This window comes from Carassius gibelio, chromosome A4, assembly GCF_023724105.1.
Source record: "Carassius gibelio isolate Cgi1373 ecotype wild population from Czech Republic chromosome A4, carGib1.2-hapl.c, whole genome shotgun sequence".
NCBI lineage: Eukaryota > Metazoa > Chordata > Actinopteri > Cypriniformes > Cyprinidae > Carassius > Carassius gibelio.
In genome coordinates this window covers 24361063-24382832 of record NC_068374.1, presented here as the reverse complement: position 1 = coordinate 24382832, position 21770 = coordinate 24361063, and the positions used below count along the sequence as shown (strand labels likewise).

The following is a 21770-nucleotide window of genomic DNA, read 5'->3' as shown; positions in this document are numbered from 1 at the left end:
GTAAAACCACACGGGTCAAAGGTCACCAATATTTTATTCACAGAACAAGCCTTGAATAAAAATATTGCACTCTCATCTAAGGCTTTCTGCTGGTTGTAAATTGAAAGGCAAGCGACGTTAATGAATTATGCATTCACATGGGCCAAGACAGATGACAGATGGAGAAGGGAAAAAAAAAAAAAATTCTGGTAATTAATTATAAGTGACTTTCTTTCAGATGAACATTGTATTAATGCAATAACATTCAGACATTTTTAACTGTACGAATACATTTTGTGGCCACTGTATTTTCTATTGATTTACACGAGACTCAATCTCTGTGATGGTGTCAGGTTGAGAAAAATGGTTTCATGGGTGTAAAATACAGTTTAGCAGATGTGCTGTCACATGAAAAAGCCCAGATCTGGTGGCAGACACGCGATTAGCACAGATTGTTATTGCGGGACAGTAACGCTAGAAGCCTTGAAGTTACACTGTCCTGTTAAAGTTAAAAAGAGACACACACATACCACATCCGCACCTGGACATGAACACGTGGACCCAACACACACACAGAGGACATGCTTTCTAAAGAGCAAGGCCTGTATTTTGTTAAACCGCCCCCTTTACGAGGTTTTGAAAGCATCCAGATGATTCAGAGAGCGAAGGGGCGGAGATAAAAGCACAAAGAGTCACACTCATGCCCTTTGTGGTTTCACCTTCCAAAAGTCCAGGAAAACATCTATTAAACATCTCCTGATGCTCTAACGCGTACACACACACATTCAGAAAGACTCGGTGAGTAAATGCGACATGTCATGACACTCATACAGTTGACAAACACATTAAAGTTGCAAGGAGAGAACACATCTTAACTGCTTTACTCGGCTGGGAAACATTTACACATGCAATGCAGACATAGAAGAGTGAATGCATGCGTTTGTGTGTTATTTTCTGTGGCGGCTGCAGTGTAGCCACTGGAAGTGTAGAGCAGGTGCTAGTAGTAGAGATAGGCCGATAAGGAAAAATGGAGTTTTAAAACACATGTGCCAAGTTCTTAGAAATGTCTCTCTGTATTCATGTCAGTTTCAGTTTTGAAAAACTAGACCATTATAGTGGTATACTGCGCATACACTATACCAACATAGAGCATTTTTTTACAATTTAAAGTTCAAATGTAATGATTCCAAAAATGTCCGGCGGTAAAACCATCAAGTAAAAATATATTTTCCTTACACCCTTAATCGGTGTGTACACTTTATACCAGTATTTTAAATAGAGACTTCTAGATTTAAACAAATATCAAGAATTGATATTCATGATTATCATTCATTACTTGAACTCACCTTTCTATTTAAATAGATAAATATAAATCTGATATTTACAGAGACTTATTTTCTTCAATACACTGCTACGACGGTCTTCATTGGCCATTACATCATTTCCCATTTACGATTTCCAATTATGAGTCTGCACATGAATCATTACATGACTTTAATTTAGACAAAACTATGTTTTTTTTATATTTATATGTAAACAAAATTGCTCCTAATGTTTTATTTCTAAGAAATAATAATAACAGTAAAAAACTATTCCAAACTATTTAATAAGCTTTTCCTTTATATATATATATATATATATATATATATATATATATATATATATATATATATATATATATATATATATATATATATATATATATATATATATATATATATATATATATATATATATATATACAATGGTCCTTAACATTTTATTAACTTGACATTTTTTACTTAATAACCCCATAAATATTTACATGTTTTTTAATTTACTAATGTAATTAAAAAATAAATAAAAATTGTGTTTGTGTGAGTTGCATTTTAAAGAATTGTTGAATCAATTATACTGCCGATAAAATGGTTTACAATATCCCCCCAAAAAACTAAAACATTATCAGCCAATCTCTAAGGAGTACCACTGGACACTACCAGAAGGAAATAAAAAAGGAAAATACTTACCCGAATTTTCTGAGAGTTTCCAAGCTATAGACAGACAGGGAACAGAGGAACGGGGGGAGAGATGGAGAGAAAAACAGAGAGAGAGAGAGAGAGAGAGAGAGAGAGAGAATGAAAGGGGTTTGGGGAGGGCAAGATATCGGAAAGAACATTAGGGATTTCACAATATTTTATTCAACCCCAGAAGCTTTGAATAAGAATATTGTTCAGGAACCGTAAGGGTTTCCCGAGGGGTGGGGCATTTGAGAATCGCTTTCCTCTCTCAAAAGCCACATGAGAGAGAACGAGAGGGTAAACATGGGCACAGAGGTGCATCTGGAAGAGAAACCTGGGTTAATATGCACAAGGTGGAACGCGTTTGTCGTTAAAGAAGTCGTCGCCCCGTCTGGAGCACGCTCATGGAGACAAACCACAACTGAGGAACCATGCTGATACATCTCCGGAGGAGGTGAGGGTGTCGAAAAAGAGATGTGAAATGGACAGAGGGTGTAGGGTTGAGCTGTAGAGGACTCTCTGGATGAAAACCAGAAGCTCATGCTACGACTTCTGGCCTCTGAGGCCAAATTCCGATCTCTTTGGTAAAGGTGCGAGAATGTGAGTTACGGTACTTACATTTGGCCTGAGAGATGGTGTCTAGTATAGTGGCCCTGATGTAGCTGACACTGTAATCAGGTAGAACTAAAGCAAGACTAGAAGGAAGACACAAGAAATAAACGAGCATAAGGAGCAGTAGACTTCAAGACGTTATAAAAATTGAGAAATGAACATCCTGGTTTTTTTTTCGCTTTTTGTCCATGTAGGTTGAAATTTACAGATTCCAAATATAAGATTCAAACATAAGAGATTTCAAACTCAAACTTAAATTACTCTATTTTGATAATCTGTGTCCTTATGGAAGAAGCTAAGTATAATGTCAAATTTCTGTTGCACACTCTTCAACGTAACTTTAAACAGTGCCCCCTAGCGGCAATTTAAAAAAAAAATAAGTTCACTTGTACACTAAAGAAACAGACACATAAAAATAAATAAATAAAATAGAATAAAATAAAAAGGGTTTCTCAGACCTGTAGTTTGTTTCATCGACTGGAGCCCAAGTGTAGGTTCTGATGCCTCGGTCTATGTAGCGCTGCAATAAGAATAAAATGACACTTAGTGGTTTAATGAACTATTGATCTCTGTTTTACTTCTGAATAACTAGCATTGTATAGCCCTTTGGTTCTCAGCTGGTAGGCTGCAAACAAAAAACATTTAAAACTAAAATTTTAGATTTGCTGTTGATATCAGGATGTGTGGCTAATCCAACTCTGCACCATTTAAGTGCAATTTCATCTGTCATTTGTTATAAGAAACATATAATTGATTAATATGACTAAGATAAACATAGTTTCTACCAACCAGAATTATTAGGAAACTAATAATAAGTTACAATGAATACATTTAGGCCTTTTTTTTGTGCCTTTGTACAATTTTTAAAAATGTAAACAATCTATATGTTTAAAAATAAAATAAAACTCTTATAAAACAATACTGGGTTCTGAAGCAAAATCAGCTGAGAAGCACTTCCTGTTTAAAGCAGGCATGATTACCTTATCTTGAGACTTCGTAAGTGTTTGGAATCTCTTTTGATCCATCTGAGCATCTATCATACTTCTTCTGATCTACAGACAGACAGAAGTCAGACAGACAGATGTGTCATGATGTACCATTGCTGTAAATACAGTATGTTACTGGATCTTCAGAACTAAAACAAGAGACTGTTTCCATTTACCATTGTATTCTAATACCCCCTTAGTCACTCTCAAGTGAGAAAAAGTCATTTGGGTTGTGAAGTGAGAAAATTATATTTTTTATAGCCTACATATTATGAAATCACACAGGACTGCGAATCAACTTTGCTGTTTGTTGATGCTTCAATAATTATTTTGTTAGGACTTGAACATCTGTACAACAGAGCACAAGTAAAGTTACAAAATCAAATAACACCAGCCTGTATTCATTTTAATACAAGAGAACTCGCATCTGAACGCTGATTATATATTTTTGGGCTTAATGGGATAGTTCACTACAAAAATGTAAATTCTGGTATCAATTACTCAACCTTGTGTCAATAAGATATTTAGAAAAAGGGTTTTATCCATTAAATGAAAGTCAGTTGTTTTGAACCCCACTTACTTTCATTGTACTGAAAAAAAAAAATAATAATAATAAATAAATACTTAATGTTTTTTTTTAAGGTGTGTGTTCAGCATAAGAAAAGACCATTTAGTATAATATTATATTATAATATTGTATGTTATTGTGTTTTGATGCCTAAACTAGTTTTAGTATTAGTTAGTATATTAGCATTAGTATTAGTCATAATTTATATTAGTATTAGTTAGTATTTTTTATTTTTATTTTATTATCTTATACTTTTATAAAAAATTATAAGTGTATAATTATAAATTGTAAAAAATTATAAAGCACAGATTTAATTCATTTAAAAATGTTATAATTATTGGCTTTAAACTATCAAGCTAAATTCAAATATCAGTGCATGCTTAAAATATACAAAATTTTAGGACTGTAAAAAAGCAAAACAATAAAACTGTATTATATAAAATGTGTATGAAACTCAAAAAAAGTAATCAAATCTGTAAATGTAGGCCTTTGTGTGTGTGTGTGTGTGTGTTCAGCATAAGAAAGAGCATAAGAAACAACAAGTTTGCTCTCACCTCCACTTTCATTTCATCCTCTAGTTCTGCATCCAAGAAGTCCAGTGTCACGGGTTCCTGAGATTTGAGATCCTGCAGGCAAACAACAACAACTTTCAAAGTAATACCATAAATCAATACTGGACACCATATTTGTGAGCGGAAATATTTACCAATGAGTCACTTTTTCCTCGAAGACCTGTTTCTCAGCATATCTACTTGTGTTCCACACAAAGTGTTCACTAATCCCATGGAGCACTGACTAAACATTTACTGATTGTCATGCATATGTTTTGAATAAATGCTCTCTTTGCAGCTTCATCTGGGAACTAAACAGAACGATTGTTTGGACTGCACATATGATATTTATTACAAAGGACAGATGACCTCTGAAGATGTGGGTGGCCTGTGTTTTTTCATCACAACCTGTACTGAAGGTTCTTCAGCCACGCATAACTGATCATACACACGGTTATGTGCAGCTACTTCTAACTTAAGAGAAAGAAACAGAGTGATGCATGAGCGAGAGTCATACCTTTGGTTGAAGGTTGGGATGAAGCAGCACATAGCCGTTGGGGTCGATGGCGAAGTAATATCCGTTTGGTCCGAGCTTTATAGAATAAAATACAAGAGGAAGAATTATTCTGTATCATTTGATAGGGTGTTTTTTCTACTGTACCTTTAAAACTGCTACATGTAAATGACATTTCTTATTTTTCAATGTTCATAAACACTCCCACCAGGCTGGCACAAGCAGTTCTTCATAAGTTTAAGGCTTGGATGATTATTTTTTGCTGCTCAGTATACACAGACAGAAAAAAAAAATCCCATTCTCCACACATATTGATGCCTAGTATAAATAAAACTATTAAAACATATAATACGTGTCAAATATAGTGCTTATAGGGTTTTCCAATCTATGCTTATATCTTGCAGATGGGTTAAACATTGTATGTTTGTAAACTTATTTATTTATGAATAAGTGAGTGAGTGAGGGTCCCAAAGAAAGAAAGAAAGAAAGAAAGTAGAATATTTTGCTTGATTTACTTTTAGAGAATTAAAAAAAAAATGTTATCAGTTATTACCAGTGCTAAATGTATTTTTTAAGCAAATCTCAAAATGAACATAAATATTGTAATACTATAATATTTTATGTTATTAAGTTTTGATGCCTTAATTCACTTGTAGCATTCATAAGAGCTGGTTTTAGCATTATTATTATACTTAGCATTTTAGTATTTTTTATTTTAGTTTAGTTTTATTGAAACAAACATAGCAACTAAAATCAAAACATTTAATTTAAAATTTAATTTAAAAAATGCCATAATAATTGTTGGCTTATAAGTATCAACCAAAATGTAAATATCAGCGCATCCTTAAAATATTCAAAATTTGAGGACTGTGAAAAACATAAAATAATAAAAGTTTATTACATAAAAAGTGTATAAAACTCATTGAAACTAATAAAATCTGTACTTTTAAAACATGTGAACTAAAAGAAAACAATCAGACAAAAAGTTTTCCTTGCTTTCATTGAGTATGTATGTTATAGTCTATTTTTAATATTAAGCTTTTATTTCAAAAGAATCAGGAAAATGTTTTAACATAATATAATGCCTTTGAATGTATTTAGCATTGAAAAAAAAAAAAACTGGAGGAATGCAGTAGCACTGGTAACATGACCCAGCTGTTACAGGTCAATGCAAAACTTATGCAAGTTCTTCGATGTTGCAAACTATCGGTCGTAAATTAAAAAGTGCAGATCGCACCCACATGCTCTCCCGCCTTACAGTGTAATGTGGAGTCAGTCTCTTGATGTCATCCAGAGACACGTCTATGGCCATCACCCCCAAAATCAACTGGCTCTGGTCCTGAAACTGATAACAAGAACTTTAAATTAGATCGGGTTCCACTTCAGTTCATCTGATTCACTGTCCCCAGACTCCACCTTATTCTTGTCTTTACTGCTCCTGGTGCTGGTCTTATTGAACACTGGCAGAGTGCCTGTAATCACAAGGCCCAATTCCTGCAACACAAATACAAACACAACAGCTATTCAATACTTCAGAATCAGCCTGATTTCACAAATCTACTAAATATAGAACATTTGGCATACTAGAGCGTCCACATAAACGTTGGTCCACTGCACAATTTTTGCATTATTGTCTTCCTTCACCATGGGCCTGCCCAACACATCCAGGTACTCCTGCATGTAAAGGATGCTGGTTACTATCATAGATGCTGGACAGAAGTCTCATTTATGTGGACAATTCACTGTCATTTACCTGGGTGTTGATCCTGATGGCTCCAATAGAGGGGATCTCATAATAATAACCTGCAAGGGAAACACTAACAGCTTAATACATGTTCATATATTGCACACATAACAAGTCTCTCAAATTTTTCTAGCATTGAATTTCAGTGTCTTACCTTTGTTATTGCAAGCCATCCACTGAATCGGCGTCTTGTCATAGTTATGCTGGCCGACCGAAAAGGTGAAGATACGAACCTGACAGAAGAGAGAAACAAAGGATGCTGACATGACTGTATTGGAAAATCATGTGTATGTATGTAACTATTAACTATACTTTCTGTACAGAAACATTTCTCATTGCTCACCAAGGCTGCATTTTGAAAACAAAAACAAAGCAAAACAGTAATATTGTGAAATGTTATTAAATTAAGTTATTCCTGTGATGGCAAAGCCCTCCTTAAGAAGTTGTGGCTCACATCCTGGGAAGCGAATGCCAGGAATCGCACGGTTTGGCAGCAACTTTATCAGAATTCTCTTTTTATGAGAACAAGAAAATTGAAAAGGCAGAAGAGAAAGCAGGCCATGCTTGTTCCTTTCCCTCCCCACCAAGACCAGGAGAATCTTTTCACATACCCTTTCTGCAAAAGAGAGTGTGCTTCTCACATCGCTCTATATAGTCATCAAAAAGCCCACAAACTATAGGAGAAGTCATCATCATATCATCAATCAACTTACATCATCGAATGCGATGGACTACCAGAGAGAGAGAGAGTGTGTATGTGCATGCATGTGGCTCCTCACCTTCTTGTCAGAGTTGAACTCATCAAAGATCTCTGAGGCTCTGTCCTCTCCTCCGTCAGTGAATAGCATGATAATCTTGTTACAGTGCGCTCTTGTGACATTAATCTACGAAAGGAAGAAATAGAATAAATAAATGTGACGCCACTAGCTTTAAAATTCACTCAAAATCTTAAACAGTCTGAAGTTTTGCTGAGCAGCCTATGACTAGCACAGTCCACAAGATGGCGCAATAAACTAAAAACTTACCTTTAAACAGATTAGACGGTTTAGAGGTTCTGGATCATCTCAATATTTTTGAGGTGTAAAAAGTCATATTATAGTCCCATAATATGCTACATTATATATACTTACTGAGGAGAGTTGCTTAAAAGCCTCCTTGAAGCCGATTTTATAGTCAGTGGTGCCATTCGCGGTGATCTTCTGTACCGCCTCCTTCAGAATCTTCTTATTGCGGACATTTGCTTGGACCAGGTTTTCAAAGCAGGCGACCGACTTGGCCGAATTGTTGAACTGAAATCATATAAAAGCATTGTAGTTAGTTTGCAAGATATATGTAAAAAGCGATGTAAAACTGTGAGGTGCGCCTTGCATACATGCAAGCACTGTTATGAAATCACTTTGCATCATTTAGATGCAAGGCTCTGTTTGGGTCCTCTATGTTAGTCCCATGGATCAGTGCCAGCAATACACTTAGAGCACTGCTGGCTAATTTCATTAATGCCAAGCTAACGTCACACAGCTGGAGTCAGGCTATAAAATACAAGCATAAAGCTATTAAAAGATATGGAGGAAAAGCATTAATTGAAAATATACAAAACAACTCCCTTAAAAGCAGAATATAGAGTTGGTTATTTTTAATCCTGTCAGGAGTCTCATGAACAAAATGAAATAAATGATGCATTTCATAAAATGAATGGCACGGCTTCTGAAGCAGAGGATGATGGGAAATTTCAATAATTCTTTGGCCTGCCGCCTCAGCGGTGCATAACTGAAAACGCAAAATAATGAACTATGACGTTATGGATGCTTGAAGGCTCCCTGCCTCTTTTTCCCTCCAATTTTTGATTCCTACTCAGCAGGAATCCAGATATTTTGAGGAGCGTCGGAGGAGTTTGTCATGCAAACCCTCTCAGCGACACACGTATCTCCTGAATACTCACAGAGACGATGTTGACGTAATCATCATCGGAGAGAGTCTCCAGCATCTCACTGACGGAGGTGCGAATGAGCTTCAGGGTCAGACCCGACACGCTTCCACTCCTACAGAGAATAGCACAGTTCGAACATGTATGTTTCTATATAATCACTACCATTCACAAGTTTTATTTGTATTTTTTATTAGTTACAAGGCTTATTTGTTGTTTTTTTGGAGGTAAAACTTAACCTTAATAAAAAAAATAATAATAATAGCCTAATTATTAGCCTAATATCAACTTATAATAGCCCAAATAGCTGATACCTCAATAACTATAGGTGGAAAAATGCTGAGTGGAAACAGAACTTAAATCACTCACTAAGTTTGAATGCTGGCAGATAACAAAAATTCACAACACCACATAGAGAAGACTAACCCCCATTTAGGCTTTTAATGGCCCCAGAACTGACATGCTGGATCAGATTTTTATGGGTTAATAATCACTCTGTGATTTCAGCGGGAGGCGTGTGGACTTTAGTGTTTAGTCTAAACTACATTGATTGGCTAAAGCTGATCTACACTAATGGGCTCAATGCCCAGGAAGCACAACACCATCATCATTACGGCTGAGAAATAACAGAAGCAACTCTTGAAGGCCAACTTTTCGAAAACAACAAAGCTGAATTACACTTGTAACCAAGAGACGACAAAATATACCACATTAATGATGTTTTTGGTGGATTTTTTATATTTCTGGGTCATATCTGTAACTGACTTTTCAGTTACATCAAGCATGATTATCATGTGCTTTTTCAAATTTTTAATGACAAATAAGTGGGGTATAACAGTTTAAGGCACAAAAAGTTTTTTATTATTTTTGCTTGCACTATTTATCATTCATAAATTGCTTAATAACACAACTAGCTTTTTTAAACTGCCTGTCAAAGATTTCCAAAAAAAAAAAAAAAAAAAATATATATATATATATATATATATATATATATATATATATATATATATATATATATCTCAATTGGCTCTGCCATGCTGTCTTTAATCAGCGTCTATCTCTCTATAACGTTGATAAATGTCTCAGAACTAATGCAGAACTATCATGAGCTCTTTAAAGGCCGTGTTGCAAGGTTAATTTTTCAACGTATTTGTGCAATTTGCTTGTTGGTAATAAACATTTAAACTGTTATCCATTGTATTTAATTTTGTTGGGTATCACAAAACGGAATATAATACGAAAAAGTAGGTACTATGTTACAGCGGTCTCCTTTCCCCCACAATGCATTGCATTGACCAAAACGCTCTACCATGGGACAGCACCGCCCACACAAGCACCTGCCAAACACAGCGACACACACACTGCTACGTTTGCAACAACATTTTCACCGGAGGGAGAGATAAACGCTTAGAAACATCCATATAGCTAGCATGACGCCTTCTATTTCTAGATGACAAAGACAAAGTTTACCAGTTCTATGACACTATGACAAAAGGTACTTATCTGAACTAATGTCATGATCACTGCCACTAGATATAAAGAAAACGTTGAATTTTCACTCGGTGCTATTCAATGACAGTAAAAAATAGTCTAGCTCCAGTGCTCATTGCTGCGTTGCTAAATGATACCAACTCACCAACTCTCCACTCATTCTCCTCGGACCATGCATTTAATTAGCTTTGACGGACATCAGTTCTTGGTAATTCCTCATTTACCCTCTCACGTCTGGCTGGTTCGACATCATACATGTTAGCTCTTGCCACATCTTCCTCATCCCAGTCAGTCGCTATAACGTTAGTTCTGATGCTGCGTTCCAAGCAGGTTTTTGAGCTCGTAATCACTATTTCATACCACGACTAATGACTTTGTACCATTCGGGGCAAGTTACGCCAAACTTTCTGAGCGCAAGGAATTGTAGCTAGATTATTTATTTTATTGCAACGTTACATTGACCTAAAATCGTTTTTTCAACGTGTACCACTGCATCCGTAGGCAGTATTATTCATAGGGGCTGCCATCGTTGTTTCACGTGCTGTGTGACGTCAGAACTCGGAACTCGGAGTACATCGATCTAGTACGAGTACACGGGTGGGAAGTCACGGGTTTGACTGCTGTTCCAGTGCACTTTCACGGGTTTAAGGTTGGAAAAACATGGGTTACGAGTTGCCTGGAACATGGCATCATACTAGGCTGAGGCTACCTTTCCTCCATTTCTCCCCAACGTGACTTTATCACCGAGTTGCGTAAAAAAAAAAAAAAAAAAAAACGTTAATACCAAAAATTTAAAAAACTGGTCTTTAAGACCAGGATCTGTTGCAAGTAAGACTCCGTGAGTGTATGAACTATAACGGTGAATCATAGAGACTTCACTCACGCGTCCACAAGGATCAACATGTCTTTAGGTGAAGCTGCACCTTGGATATACCTGCAAACACACAGACACACACACGCAAGTAAAAACATCAGGCAAAACAACTGAGAGAAATTGAAGAAAAAATAGTACTTGCTATCTCTCTCACAAGCAGACACATATAAACTCCAGCAGCACAGGTTTGCTCACCAGGGCCTTCGGCGTACATCATACAGGTCGATCTTATTTGGTGTGCTCCTCGTGTCAACCCAAGGGGAAGCTGGAGCACATGGGAAAATGAGATATTAGGTTTATTATGATTATTATCTTCCCAGCCTTCTACAATCACTTCTAATGAAGAAGATAACACAAGTACCAGTCAGTGTGAGTAGAAATAGGTTTTATGCACCTATTTTATAAGAATAAAATAAGAATGAATAAATAATAAATAAAAAAACACACATATATATGAATGTTATGTTACATTTAATTTAAAATCTTGGTTTAGTATTTAATATTAATTATAACAATAATAATTTTAAATTAACTGAATATTATTTTGATACTATTAGAAAAAAAAGAGGTGATTAAAGTTCTACAAACTTCTACTATCACATCTAATAAAGCAGATTAAATATTTTCAAGTATAGAAATCTTTAAGTAGACAGGTTTTATTGGTCTGTTATACAACAACAAAATAAGAACAAACAAAAATAATCACAGTATTTAATACTTAATAATTAATTTTACTTAATATTGAATTTAAAAATTCAGTTTGGTATTTAATTTCAATTTCATATGATGTAATTCAAATAAGTGTAATATTATTTTGATGCTAAAGAAAAAAAAAAGGAAACAACAGCGGTGCATCATCTTAAAATATCAGCTTGCATTACATTTATTATGCCAATAAATAATATTATTCGAAATCTGATGTCATTTAATAGTCATTTAGCACTTATGACTTCCCTTTCACTAACATGATATTGTCAATGTTCTCAGCATTTGTTTTTGCTTTTTCAGTTTTTATATCCTGCCCCATTTATTGTGTTCACCCTTATCTCGTTAGTCCAAATGGCCACCCTCAAGTACCATCAGATGAAACGCATTTGGGACAGGAACAATGTCCTGCAATGGCTGCATATACAGTGTCCATGTGCTTTCCATAGTCTCTGTGTTATTGTAAAAATCGGTAAATAATGAAACTTCTTGATAACATGGAGTTCCTATTCATTCCAGTGCTTTACCTGGGAAGTATCGAGCCAGGCCAGTTGCACTGCCAAACACCTGCCAGAGGAGGGACGGGTCATTCTCCCTGTTCTTCTTGAAGACTTCATCTAGAGCCGCAGTCCAGTTGAGCTCATTCAGGATTATAGTGGCTGTAACAAACACGTAAACATAAAGAATAAATCCCATGCTCAACATAAAGCAGTAAACTCAAGGGATTTAACTCGAGCTGGCATGTTTGTTTAGAACGAAGCTCTCAGAAAACAGCAAACAACAAAGTGAACTATTAGCTAATGCAGTTCTAATGGAATAACAGGAAAATTGGGACAGGTTTTCTTTCTCTTTTTTTTTCAGAGAATGTCATAAATGGACACTATGTCATCAAAATATGACATCAAAATATGACATCACTCGCCATGATGCCACATGATTCCTTCCCAAAAAAGCCCTTGATATCTATTTCCTCTGTAGGTTTAGTTTAAACATTACGATACTAAATTATTATTGGAATCATTACCACTTTGACGGCCTAATTCTGAAAGGAGCCGGTGTGTTTGATCCATTGGGACGTTTTTCACTGCCTTACCAATGCTACCCACTTCCTCTTTCTATCAAGACTCCTCCCAATCTAGGTGTGTAATCAATACAGGCTTTCTCCATCCCTCATAAGCAGACCAGACCCAATCGAGCATCTTTAGAGGGTCCATCAGGACCCCAATGGCACATCCCATCTTCCTTTATTTCAACCACTTCCTTCCAGTCCTTCCTGAAATGCTCATTCTTTGGCTATAGTAAACAATATGTATGGAAAAAAGTTTACAAAAACTTATTGGGAGAAAGTATGCTCAAGAGAGTAAATCATACACAGTTTGTAACCAAACAGCGATCACCCATTTAAATCGGCATGTCCCGTCCATGGCGAAACCTCAGCGCTCCAAAATCCTGTTCCTCAAAATTGCACATAAATTCAACATCTTCTGATTGTGTTAAACTGTGTACAGTTTATGGGTACAGACAAATTACAAATCACCTGTTGCTAGAAATTGTCATGCCCTGTTAGGACACTAATAGAGAGTAAAGGAACAGCACACACACACACACACCACATCATCTCCTTACATACAGACTCTGTAGGTCAGAGGTCAACAGTATAAGTAAAGGCTGTCGCATATAGGAGACCAGTCTATGAAGGCATCACAATTTACTGATCCTAAAGGAAGTGCATTAGTGAACGAGAATGTAGCTGTTCTTCGGTGTGTGTGTGTGTGTGTGTGTGTGTGTGTGTAATTTTCAGTCAGATTAGATGTGGTTTCACACCCCTTCCTGTTGTTCATATATCAGGCTGTCAGTCTCCAGGGTTAGACACCACACACATTCTCATTAGCTAACACCCATTCAACCAGCTCTCTCTCTCTCTCTCTCTCTCTCTCTCTCTCTCTCTCTCTTTCTCATATCTCTATCAGCTTCTGTCTAGAAAATGAGCACAAATAACTTCAAGATCAAAGTCCCATTACAAAAAGAAACTGGAAGTATACAACAGTAGTACTTGGGGGAAAAAGCTGGAAATAATATTTGGGCAGTGATTCTAGAGACGTGACCTTATACATGTTACACATCAAATTACACAAATTATCTAAGTGACATGCACAAATGAAATAAAAAGAAAACATGTAGCACGCATTTTAACAGCAGTAGTGTAGTAGTGACACATTTGTGAAATATTCATCATCATCACGTTATAAGACCAAAATGAATACAAAATCACAACTTGTCTTCATGTCTTTTTACTGATAGACGTATATTTCCCATGTGGTGGTTTTTTTATATATTTCCGAAAAAATATGATTTTTTTTTTTTTTTTTTTTTATTAATAAACATAAAAATGATTAAATATATTATATATATTAAACCGTAACAGGTTTTATAGTAATCATTACACTCACTGACACAAATAAGTATTGGTTAATAATAATACCTTTCGAGAACCATGGTATGTAATATATAAGTATCACCAGATCATACCATCATTGCCATGGCATTTTTTAATGCGAAACTGCAATAACAGAAACTTTCTTAATTAAGGAGCGGCTGCCAACTGTGAGCGAATCCTTTTTTTTTCCTCTTCATTTTTTCTGACTGTCAGATTACGACAAATTGAAACAATTTATAGCTCTATTCAATGAGAGTGAGAGAGAAAGTGAGAGATTGTCTGGAATATGATTTTTGACTTTCATTGGTTTAAATGAATCAGGGCAAACAGTCAACAGAAAAAAAAATGATCTGAACACTACGAGCACAGCTAGAGGGATCCATGTGACAGACACGTCATCGTGCTCACTCCGTCTCACACACACTCTCTGAGCATGTCTATGGCCATCTTGAGATTGTGATGATGGATGACACACTGCGTTGAGCCAAAAAGCACAGATTCATCTCTTAATAAGACGCATACAGACAGCATAGAGCCCCCAATAACACACATGCACAAACACTAGAATAATCTGCTACATTAAAACAAGGACACAGATTTGATGAAAAACTAAATACTGGACGAAAGCTTAACCCAATGGCTGTCGCTGAGTAGCACTAAGCAATGCTGCCGGACAAAGAGAATCAGGCGGAAAACAAAAGGTACTAAGAGTCATTTGATTTGAGTAAAAGTAGATCAAGAGAGACAGCTGGACAGAGCGAGATGAGTCATATGATGAATACGGCTGCTTCAGTCCTCATCTAGAACACAAATATCACATCAAACTCATTTGCCTGTGAAACACTCACACAAAATTCAAGGCCACCGTGAGCCCATCGCTGAGCAGATCAGATTTCTGCCAACACAGAGAGTATGATACACCAGATCTTAAAAAAGCACTAGCTGACAAAACACAGCCAACATATGCATGTGATGTTTCATGTACAGCTATGACGGACCAATCAGATTATTAAGGGCGGGGCTTCTGAGCAAAATGTATCCCAAGAATGAAAATTTGGTCCATCTTCAGGCCATCCAAGATTTTTTTTCAGAACAGATATGGAGAAAATGTCTTTTTACGTCACTTGCACACCAGCGGATCCTCTACAGTGAATGGGTGCCATCAGAATGAGAGTCCAAACAGCTGATAAAACCATCACAACAATCCTCAAGTAAACCGAGACTCGGTGCTTGATCTGTGCATATTTCTCTCCTGAGAAATTATTGGGGGTTGTGGGGTCACTCGGGGGGCAGGCGTGCTGTGTTTGAGCTGGGCAGCTCTCTAAATTTAGTCTGCAGTTTTTCCATAAGCCTCTGGCTGTCTACACCTGACACACAGCAATAAAGCCGAGCTGTCACTGAAAGACTGATTTTATAAATCAGTTGCCACTGAATACCGCAGCTAGGAATAATGGAATAGGACTCCAGTTCTATTTTGTGGGTTTCTGGAACCCGGGGCCATGATTAAGAGGGACGTCCGGGGGCATTCGTATTGCGCCGCTCGAGGTGAAATTCTTAGACCGGCGCAAGACAGACGAAAGCGAAAGCATTTTGAAATGAGTCATAAACAAAAGAACAAATGCTAAGATGTATGCAATGTGTATGTACTCACAGCCCTCATAGATATCCGTAGGAATGTGCACTGCTGTTGTGTTGTACGAAACAGGGCGTTTGAAAACTGGATCCTCTTTGAATTCAACTTTGACACGGTTCTGGTGTGTTTCCGTGTCATTAATGTCAAACTGGGAACATACAAATAAGCATGAATCTCTCAAGCAACAAAAAGCATCCCGTTAATCTAAATATCTTTGTTGTTTAGTTCATATGCAAGCTTGTATTTTTAAAATGAAACCTTACCTTGTCTTTGGCATTGTAGTAGATAGTGTCATTCACCTGATGGACAGAGTGACAGAACAACACTTTAGTGTTTTTATTTATCTTTATCAAAAGTTTGTATATTCATTAGAATATAGTTTGGTTTCAATGTTTTGTATGTATTTATTAATTTAATGGGGTGTTCTATTAATGTTCTTTTTATTATTATTATTTTTTACCAAAAGGTTGCAGGCTAGGTCTGTAAAAACCATCTAATAAAAACATACACAGAAAACCAATGTTTTATAATGATCTTTTTTTTTTTTTGGTTTCATATTTCATGATCACCAATTTTCTAGCAATCTATTTATATATTTATTTTTAGATTTTTAGATTTTAGACAACGTTTTATGTTTAGGATTTATATTTCAAAAACACAAATGAACATTCCCAGAATGTTGCAGATAGGAATTTATAGGCATTATAAATTGTTTTTATGTCAATTTGTGATATTTTTTTTTAGCATGAAAACCTTTAGGATTCAGATTATTTTGGCAATTATTTTCTGCAGGCTCGATTTATATATTATTTAATACGATTATTAGTAGTAGTAGTAGTAGTACTTAGGAAATTATTACTTTTTAAGAAATTCATTAAGAAAGCATATGAGACTTTACTTGAATCAACATACCATTCCATCCTACATTTTATCAGTTATCAATTTGTTGCAATTTATAAATTTTTATTCAATTTTTTATTTTTATTTTTGGTCAAAGTGTCCATCTCTAAGAGTATATTGAATTAGAATGTGACTTTTTAAAATTATATTATTATTTAGCTCTCTTTAGCCCTATTCGGACGTGACTTGTTTTTCAGGGGGTCGTTAGAGAAATCTGCGTTTCACAGACGTACTTGGTGATTTTAATCCCGTCCGAATCTGCCATGTCTGTGTTTTTCTCACACAACCTCTGTGATAATTCCAGAGCAAATTACCTACCGTTTTTCAGCAAACTCAGTGATCCTCTGAGAAAACGAATCCCGTCCGAATGCGAATGTCTGTGATTGCCGGTGATATTTTATTTCACAACGCGTTTCCTTGTGTGTTTTGGCCAACGTGAATTACCGTAGATGCTCTTACCGCGCGGATGTTTGATATATTTGCTTAGCGGCAAATAGATAATAATAAAAAAAATAATACAAATAATAAAATCAAGAGCAAGATCGCGTAAACTGTTAATACCGGCTATTGTAATATCAGCATCAGGTAAGATTACTCACGTTCATTTATGTACTCAGTTACATAATGTTTTAATTACATTTAATTAAAAAAAAAAGGAAAACAAGTTAAACTAAAGGAACCACACATTAACATGGTTTTGCTATACTAGCCATTTAGTATTTATTGTGTAATAATACTAAGGCAATCATTCTGAATGAATGCAATGCACGCATACAGAGCGCGTGATCTCTGTGACGCCCAGATGCACAAATCAGACCCTCCCACCTCTGTAATAAACACGGAGATACTAGTCCCGTCCGAATTGGTACATGAAAATCACAGACGTCAGGTGGTTTAGAAAACTAGTCCCGTCCGAATAGTGCTTTTAAGTGTTTTTACCTAATCTTTGTGCATTCATAAACGAAGTTGCTAAATTCTTGTGCTAACTCTTCCCCAGAAGTGGTGCATGTTGCTTTAGGTGTGTGTGTGTGTGTGTGTGTGTCTTCTCCCAGGGTTGTTCTCCTCACAGTGTGAGGGCGCTGTCAGGACTAGCATTATTGAGGTGTTAACAAGCAAGCTCACTGTCTGACATACAGTTGCCTTGGAGACATAGGAGTGGATCATCACCGGCTGCCGCCACCTGTCCTACTTGCTTACTAATCATGTGGCAGACACTGTTTTTAGGTTATAGTACACTAATCACTGAGATATGTGCATACAGGTCAGTCCTGCATGGGACCAAACTCTTTCATTTGCAGACTGTGTCTTTAACACAATTCTACCTGCATCCCATCAATAATTAAAAAGACCTGTAGCACATAACAAACGCTTGAAGAGAGGCATTCACAATACACACTATGAGCAACTATGAAAAATTAAATCATGGTAATAGCTTTTTTAACCATGTAAATTAGAACTGTCCCATTAGGATTTTCATATTATGGTGGATATTAAAATTCAATGTTATTATGTGGAGTTAAATAAATTGCAACATTAAAAAGTAAAATAATTAGTTTTGAATGCTACATAGTATTATCCATATACTATCATACAGTATTTATTAATATTTCAAATTAGCTTTTTAGATATTTATAATTTCAGCTTTGTCTTGAGCAATTCTGTTATGTGATTTTGTCATTTTGGTTAATATTTTTTTTTTGATATTTCTATGTAGCTTTAATTTATTTTTATTGCAGTTTTAGTTTTAGTATTTTTAGCACTTCAAATGTAATTCAGTTATTTGCCAAACATTCAACATTTACCTTTTTAACTTTAAAAACAACTTAACTTTTTTTTACCATTCAAGTTTTTCATCTCTTACTGAGCATTAATTTAATAACCATAATTATTGCAACATTACAATGTACCGAATACAACATTTCTATTCATTTAGATATTTACTGAAAAATTATATTTAACTTTAAGTGAATATAGATTATGGCAAAGGTGCCCTATGGCAAATCATCTCTGGTTGTGATCATGTTAATCTCTCAATATCACTCTAATAATCAGATTAAATGTGATTGTTAAAAGTATTTTAAATAGTGAATCTTCATCCAGTCTGATTCAGAAATGAAATATTGCTGCAAAACAAATTCTGATGACTCATTTGGACAACACTTGACTGACAGATCTATAACAGACAACCAGACATCACATCCATTTCTCTGCTAATTAGAATTGATATTTCAGTCTGTGGGAACCTAAAATGCATCAATACAACAGACACAAGGTCTGAGACCAGGATGCCAACTTTTTCTAACTCAATTGATTATCTCACCACGGAACTAAGGCAATGCGTGTGTAAATGTGTCTGGCATCTGACTGAAAACATGCCCTGGTAAAAGTCTCATAGCTTCATTTCTTCCTTGCGTTTCTGAGTGTTTACAAAATGAGAATGTGTGAAGCATTACATCAAGATCATCCTTCCACTGGTGCTCCTTCTGCAGGTTCTCAGCAGCCGTCGCCAGCGCCTACAACACAAGCAACCAGATAAAAGTGTTAAAGAATGCATACGTATATGCCCAAACATACACTGCCTTCCAAAAGTTTGGAGAAATAAACCCTATTCATCAACGATGCACTAAATTGATCAACATTGAAACTAATTACATTTATAATGTTATTTTAAATACATTTTGTTCTTTTCAGATTTCTATTCATTAATAATAATAAAAAAAACTTTTTAAATAATAAGAATCACAATATTTTTTCAAAAGTGATAATAATAAGAAATGCTTCGGCATTAAATCACATATTAGATGATCACATGATTTCTGAATGATCATGTGTCACTGAAGACTGGAGTAATGATGCTAAAAATTCAGTTTTGCATTATAGGAAGTTATTTAGAATGTAAAAAAATAAATAATAATAATAATAATAAAATAATAATCTTTACTGGGTTTTTTTCCAGCAAATGAAAACAATTAAAAATCTTTCTGACCCCACTTTCTTATAGAGTATATTGTACTTTATATAAATAACTATCTCAAACCAGAAAAGAACATAAAAATGACAATATATATTAATCTAGGCAAGATAGCTTAGTTTCATTGCTTTTCTAAAAATTTTATAGAAGAGCCTCAGAACCAAACATTAACATCCAGACACTTTACAACACCAAATAAATGCATTAACATGACAGAGGTCCAATATAAATGGCTAATTTATTTGTCATTCAGTCAATAGCTGGTTTTAATGAGGAAAAATTAAGGTCAGCTTTAAACTGAGTGAGTGAGAAAACACATTTTCCTCAGACTGACCTGCATTCAGCCTTTACTCCAGATTCTCTGCCTATGAGAAAACCCCTCATGATGGCAAACTAAATTTAGACAGCAGCTGAGGTCCAGTCCAGGTCTCCTCAGCTGATTAAGTTAATAACAATATTATGGCATGACTGTACTCCTAATTTCCCCTGGGAACTTCTACATCCCATTCCTGTAACTTGTCCCGGAGCCTTTTTCTTTATGTATTTTTATTCTTTAATTTATTTTTTGCTTTTGTTTTTATTGGCCCTAAAATGAGACTGAAGATTAGGAGTGCAAGAAATCAAATGAATCCTGATAACCAGGGGACGAAGAGCAAATTAAGAAATTCTCATTTGATGCTCGCCACCACAGATCACTCTATATGAGGAGGAAAAACTTTGATCGAATAAACGATGGTTGGTTTCTCATTTGGTGGAAGTTTATAATAAAGGCTGAAGCTTAATGATGTTTGAGGGTTTAGTGCAGAAGTCGTGGTGCAACGAACAAACATAAATGTAAAACAGGAAAAATAACATACTGTAAAACAGGAAATGTGACTTTTTTATATAACTTCAGGTTACAAAAATGTCATATGATGCACTTATATTTATTGTATTTATTTATAAACTCACACACATACATACATATACATATATATATATATATATATATGTGTGTGTGTGTGTGTGTGTGTGTATTCTAAACAGACTGTCAACAATTTAATTATTCCCTTAATTATGACCACTATTATATACTATATACTTAAAGTTAAACTCAAAATGTCATGTGACCTTCAGAAGATCTTTCTTACATGACTCGAAGGCAGCAATAAAACTGTTCCAGTGAAGCGAAGAACATCAGTTTGATATCATCGCTGCCAGAATAAATGATATCAAAAGTGCATAAATGCCACTAAAGCAAATTAAAACCAACATAAGCACATCGTGCATAATCGTGAAACGGCTTAGAAGGCTTTTTATGCTGTAGGGACAAAACGTATTGAAATTTCACAGTTTTGTGATGTTAATCCACACAAAAGCTCCATTGGAGTATCCCTATTATAATAAGACAAAAAAAAATTGAGATTTCCTCCAGGGCAAATGAACAAACAAGTGTAACGCATGGCTAGATGATGAAACCTCGCCTCCCACTTCAGACATCCCATAATAACCCACTGACCCCGGGGTCTACTCACTCTGAAGAGCTGTTGCCATAACAACCCCAATGGTGTGGTCTCAGTCACATTAGGACTGGGCTGTGTGTTTGTCTTATTGCCAGCCCCTAATTAATGTTAAATTAGCTTTTTTCTGTTAAATATCTCTGATCCATTTTTATTTCTAACTGATTGATTTATTAATTGATTCATTACATTAGTGTGTAAGGTGTCTAAGGTGTCTTTTATTATTGTTAATAAAACCTAATATGTAAAAAAATGTTGGATTGTTTTGTAATAAACTAAATGTTTGTTTATTTATTTTAAAAAGTATTTATATACATTTAGGGTTGCAGAAAGGTGGAACTTATTATGGAAACTTTCCGGTTTTTTTTTTTTATATTCCAGAGAT

At 35.3% G+C, this 21770-nt stretch overlaps 1 protein-coding gene across 4 annotated transcripts in view; it reads right to left on the bottom strand.

Annotated features, from left to right (window-relative positions):
* The window catches only part of cacna2d1a (calcium channel, voltage-dependent, alpha 2/delta subunit 1a), a 72339-nt gene that overhangs the window by 15922 nt on the left and 34647 nt on the right, over window positions 1-21770 (bottom strand). For 2 of the 4 annotated variants that reach the window (XM_052577476.1, XM_052577480.1), the window contains exons 4-23: window positions 19369-19428; window positions 16279-16314; window positions 16034-16163; window positions 12473-12604; window positions 11436-11505; window positions 11250-11300; window positions 8891-8990; window positions 8082-8240; window positions 7731-7835; window positions 7106-7184; window positions 6961-7010; window positions 6792-6881; window positions 6624-6701; window positions 6466-6552; window positions 5211-5285; window positions 4697-4768; window positions 3569-3640; window positions 3047-3108; window positions 2595-2671; window positions 1986-2009 (exon numbers count right to left, since the gene is read on the bottom strand). In XM_052577476.1, coding sequence (XP_052433436.1) covers window positions 1986-2009; window positions 2595-2671; window positions 3047-3108; window positions 3569-3640; window positions 4697-4768; window positions 5211-5285; window positions 6466-6552; window positions 6624-6701; window positions 6792-6881; window positions 6961-7010; window positions 7106-7184; window positions 7731-7835; window positions 8082-8240; window positions 8891-8990; window positions 11250-11300; window positions 11436-11505; window positions 12473-12604; window positions 16034-16163; window positions 16279-16314; window positions 19369-19428 — 1609 coding nt within the window. The remainder of the gene's footprint in view (window positions 1-1985; window positions 2010-2594; window positions 2672-3046; window positions 3109-3568; window positions 3641-4696; window positions 4769-5210; window positions 5286-6465; window positions 6553-6623; window positions 6702-6791; window positions 6882-6960; window positions 7011-7105; window positions 7185-7730; window positions 7836-8081; window positions 8241-8890; window positions 8991-11249; window positions 11301-11435; window positions 11506-12472; window positions 12605-16033; window positions 16164-16278; window positions 16315-19368; window positions 19429-21770) is intronic. The other 2 variants (XM_052577478.1, XM_052577486.1) reach the window with 2 other exon arrangements.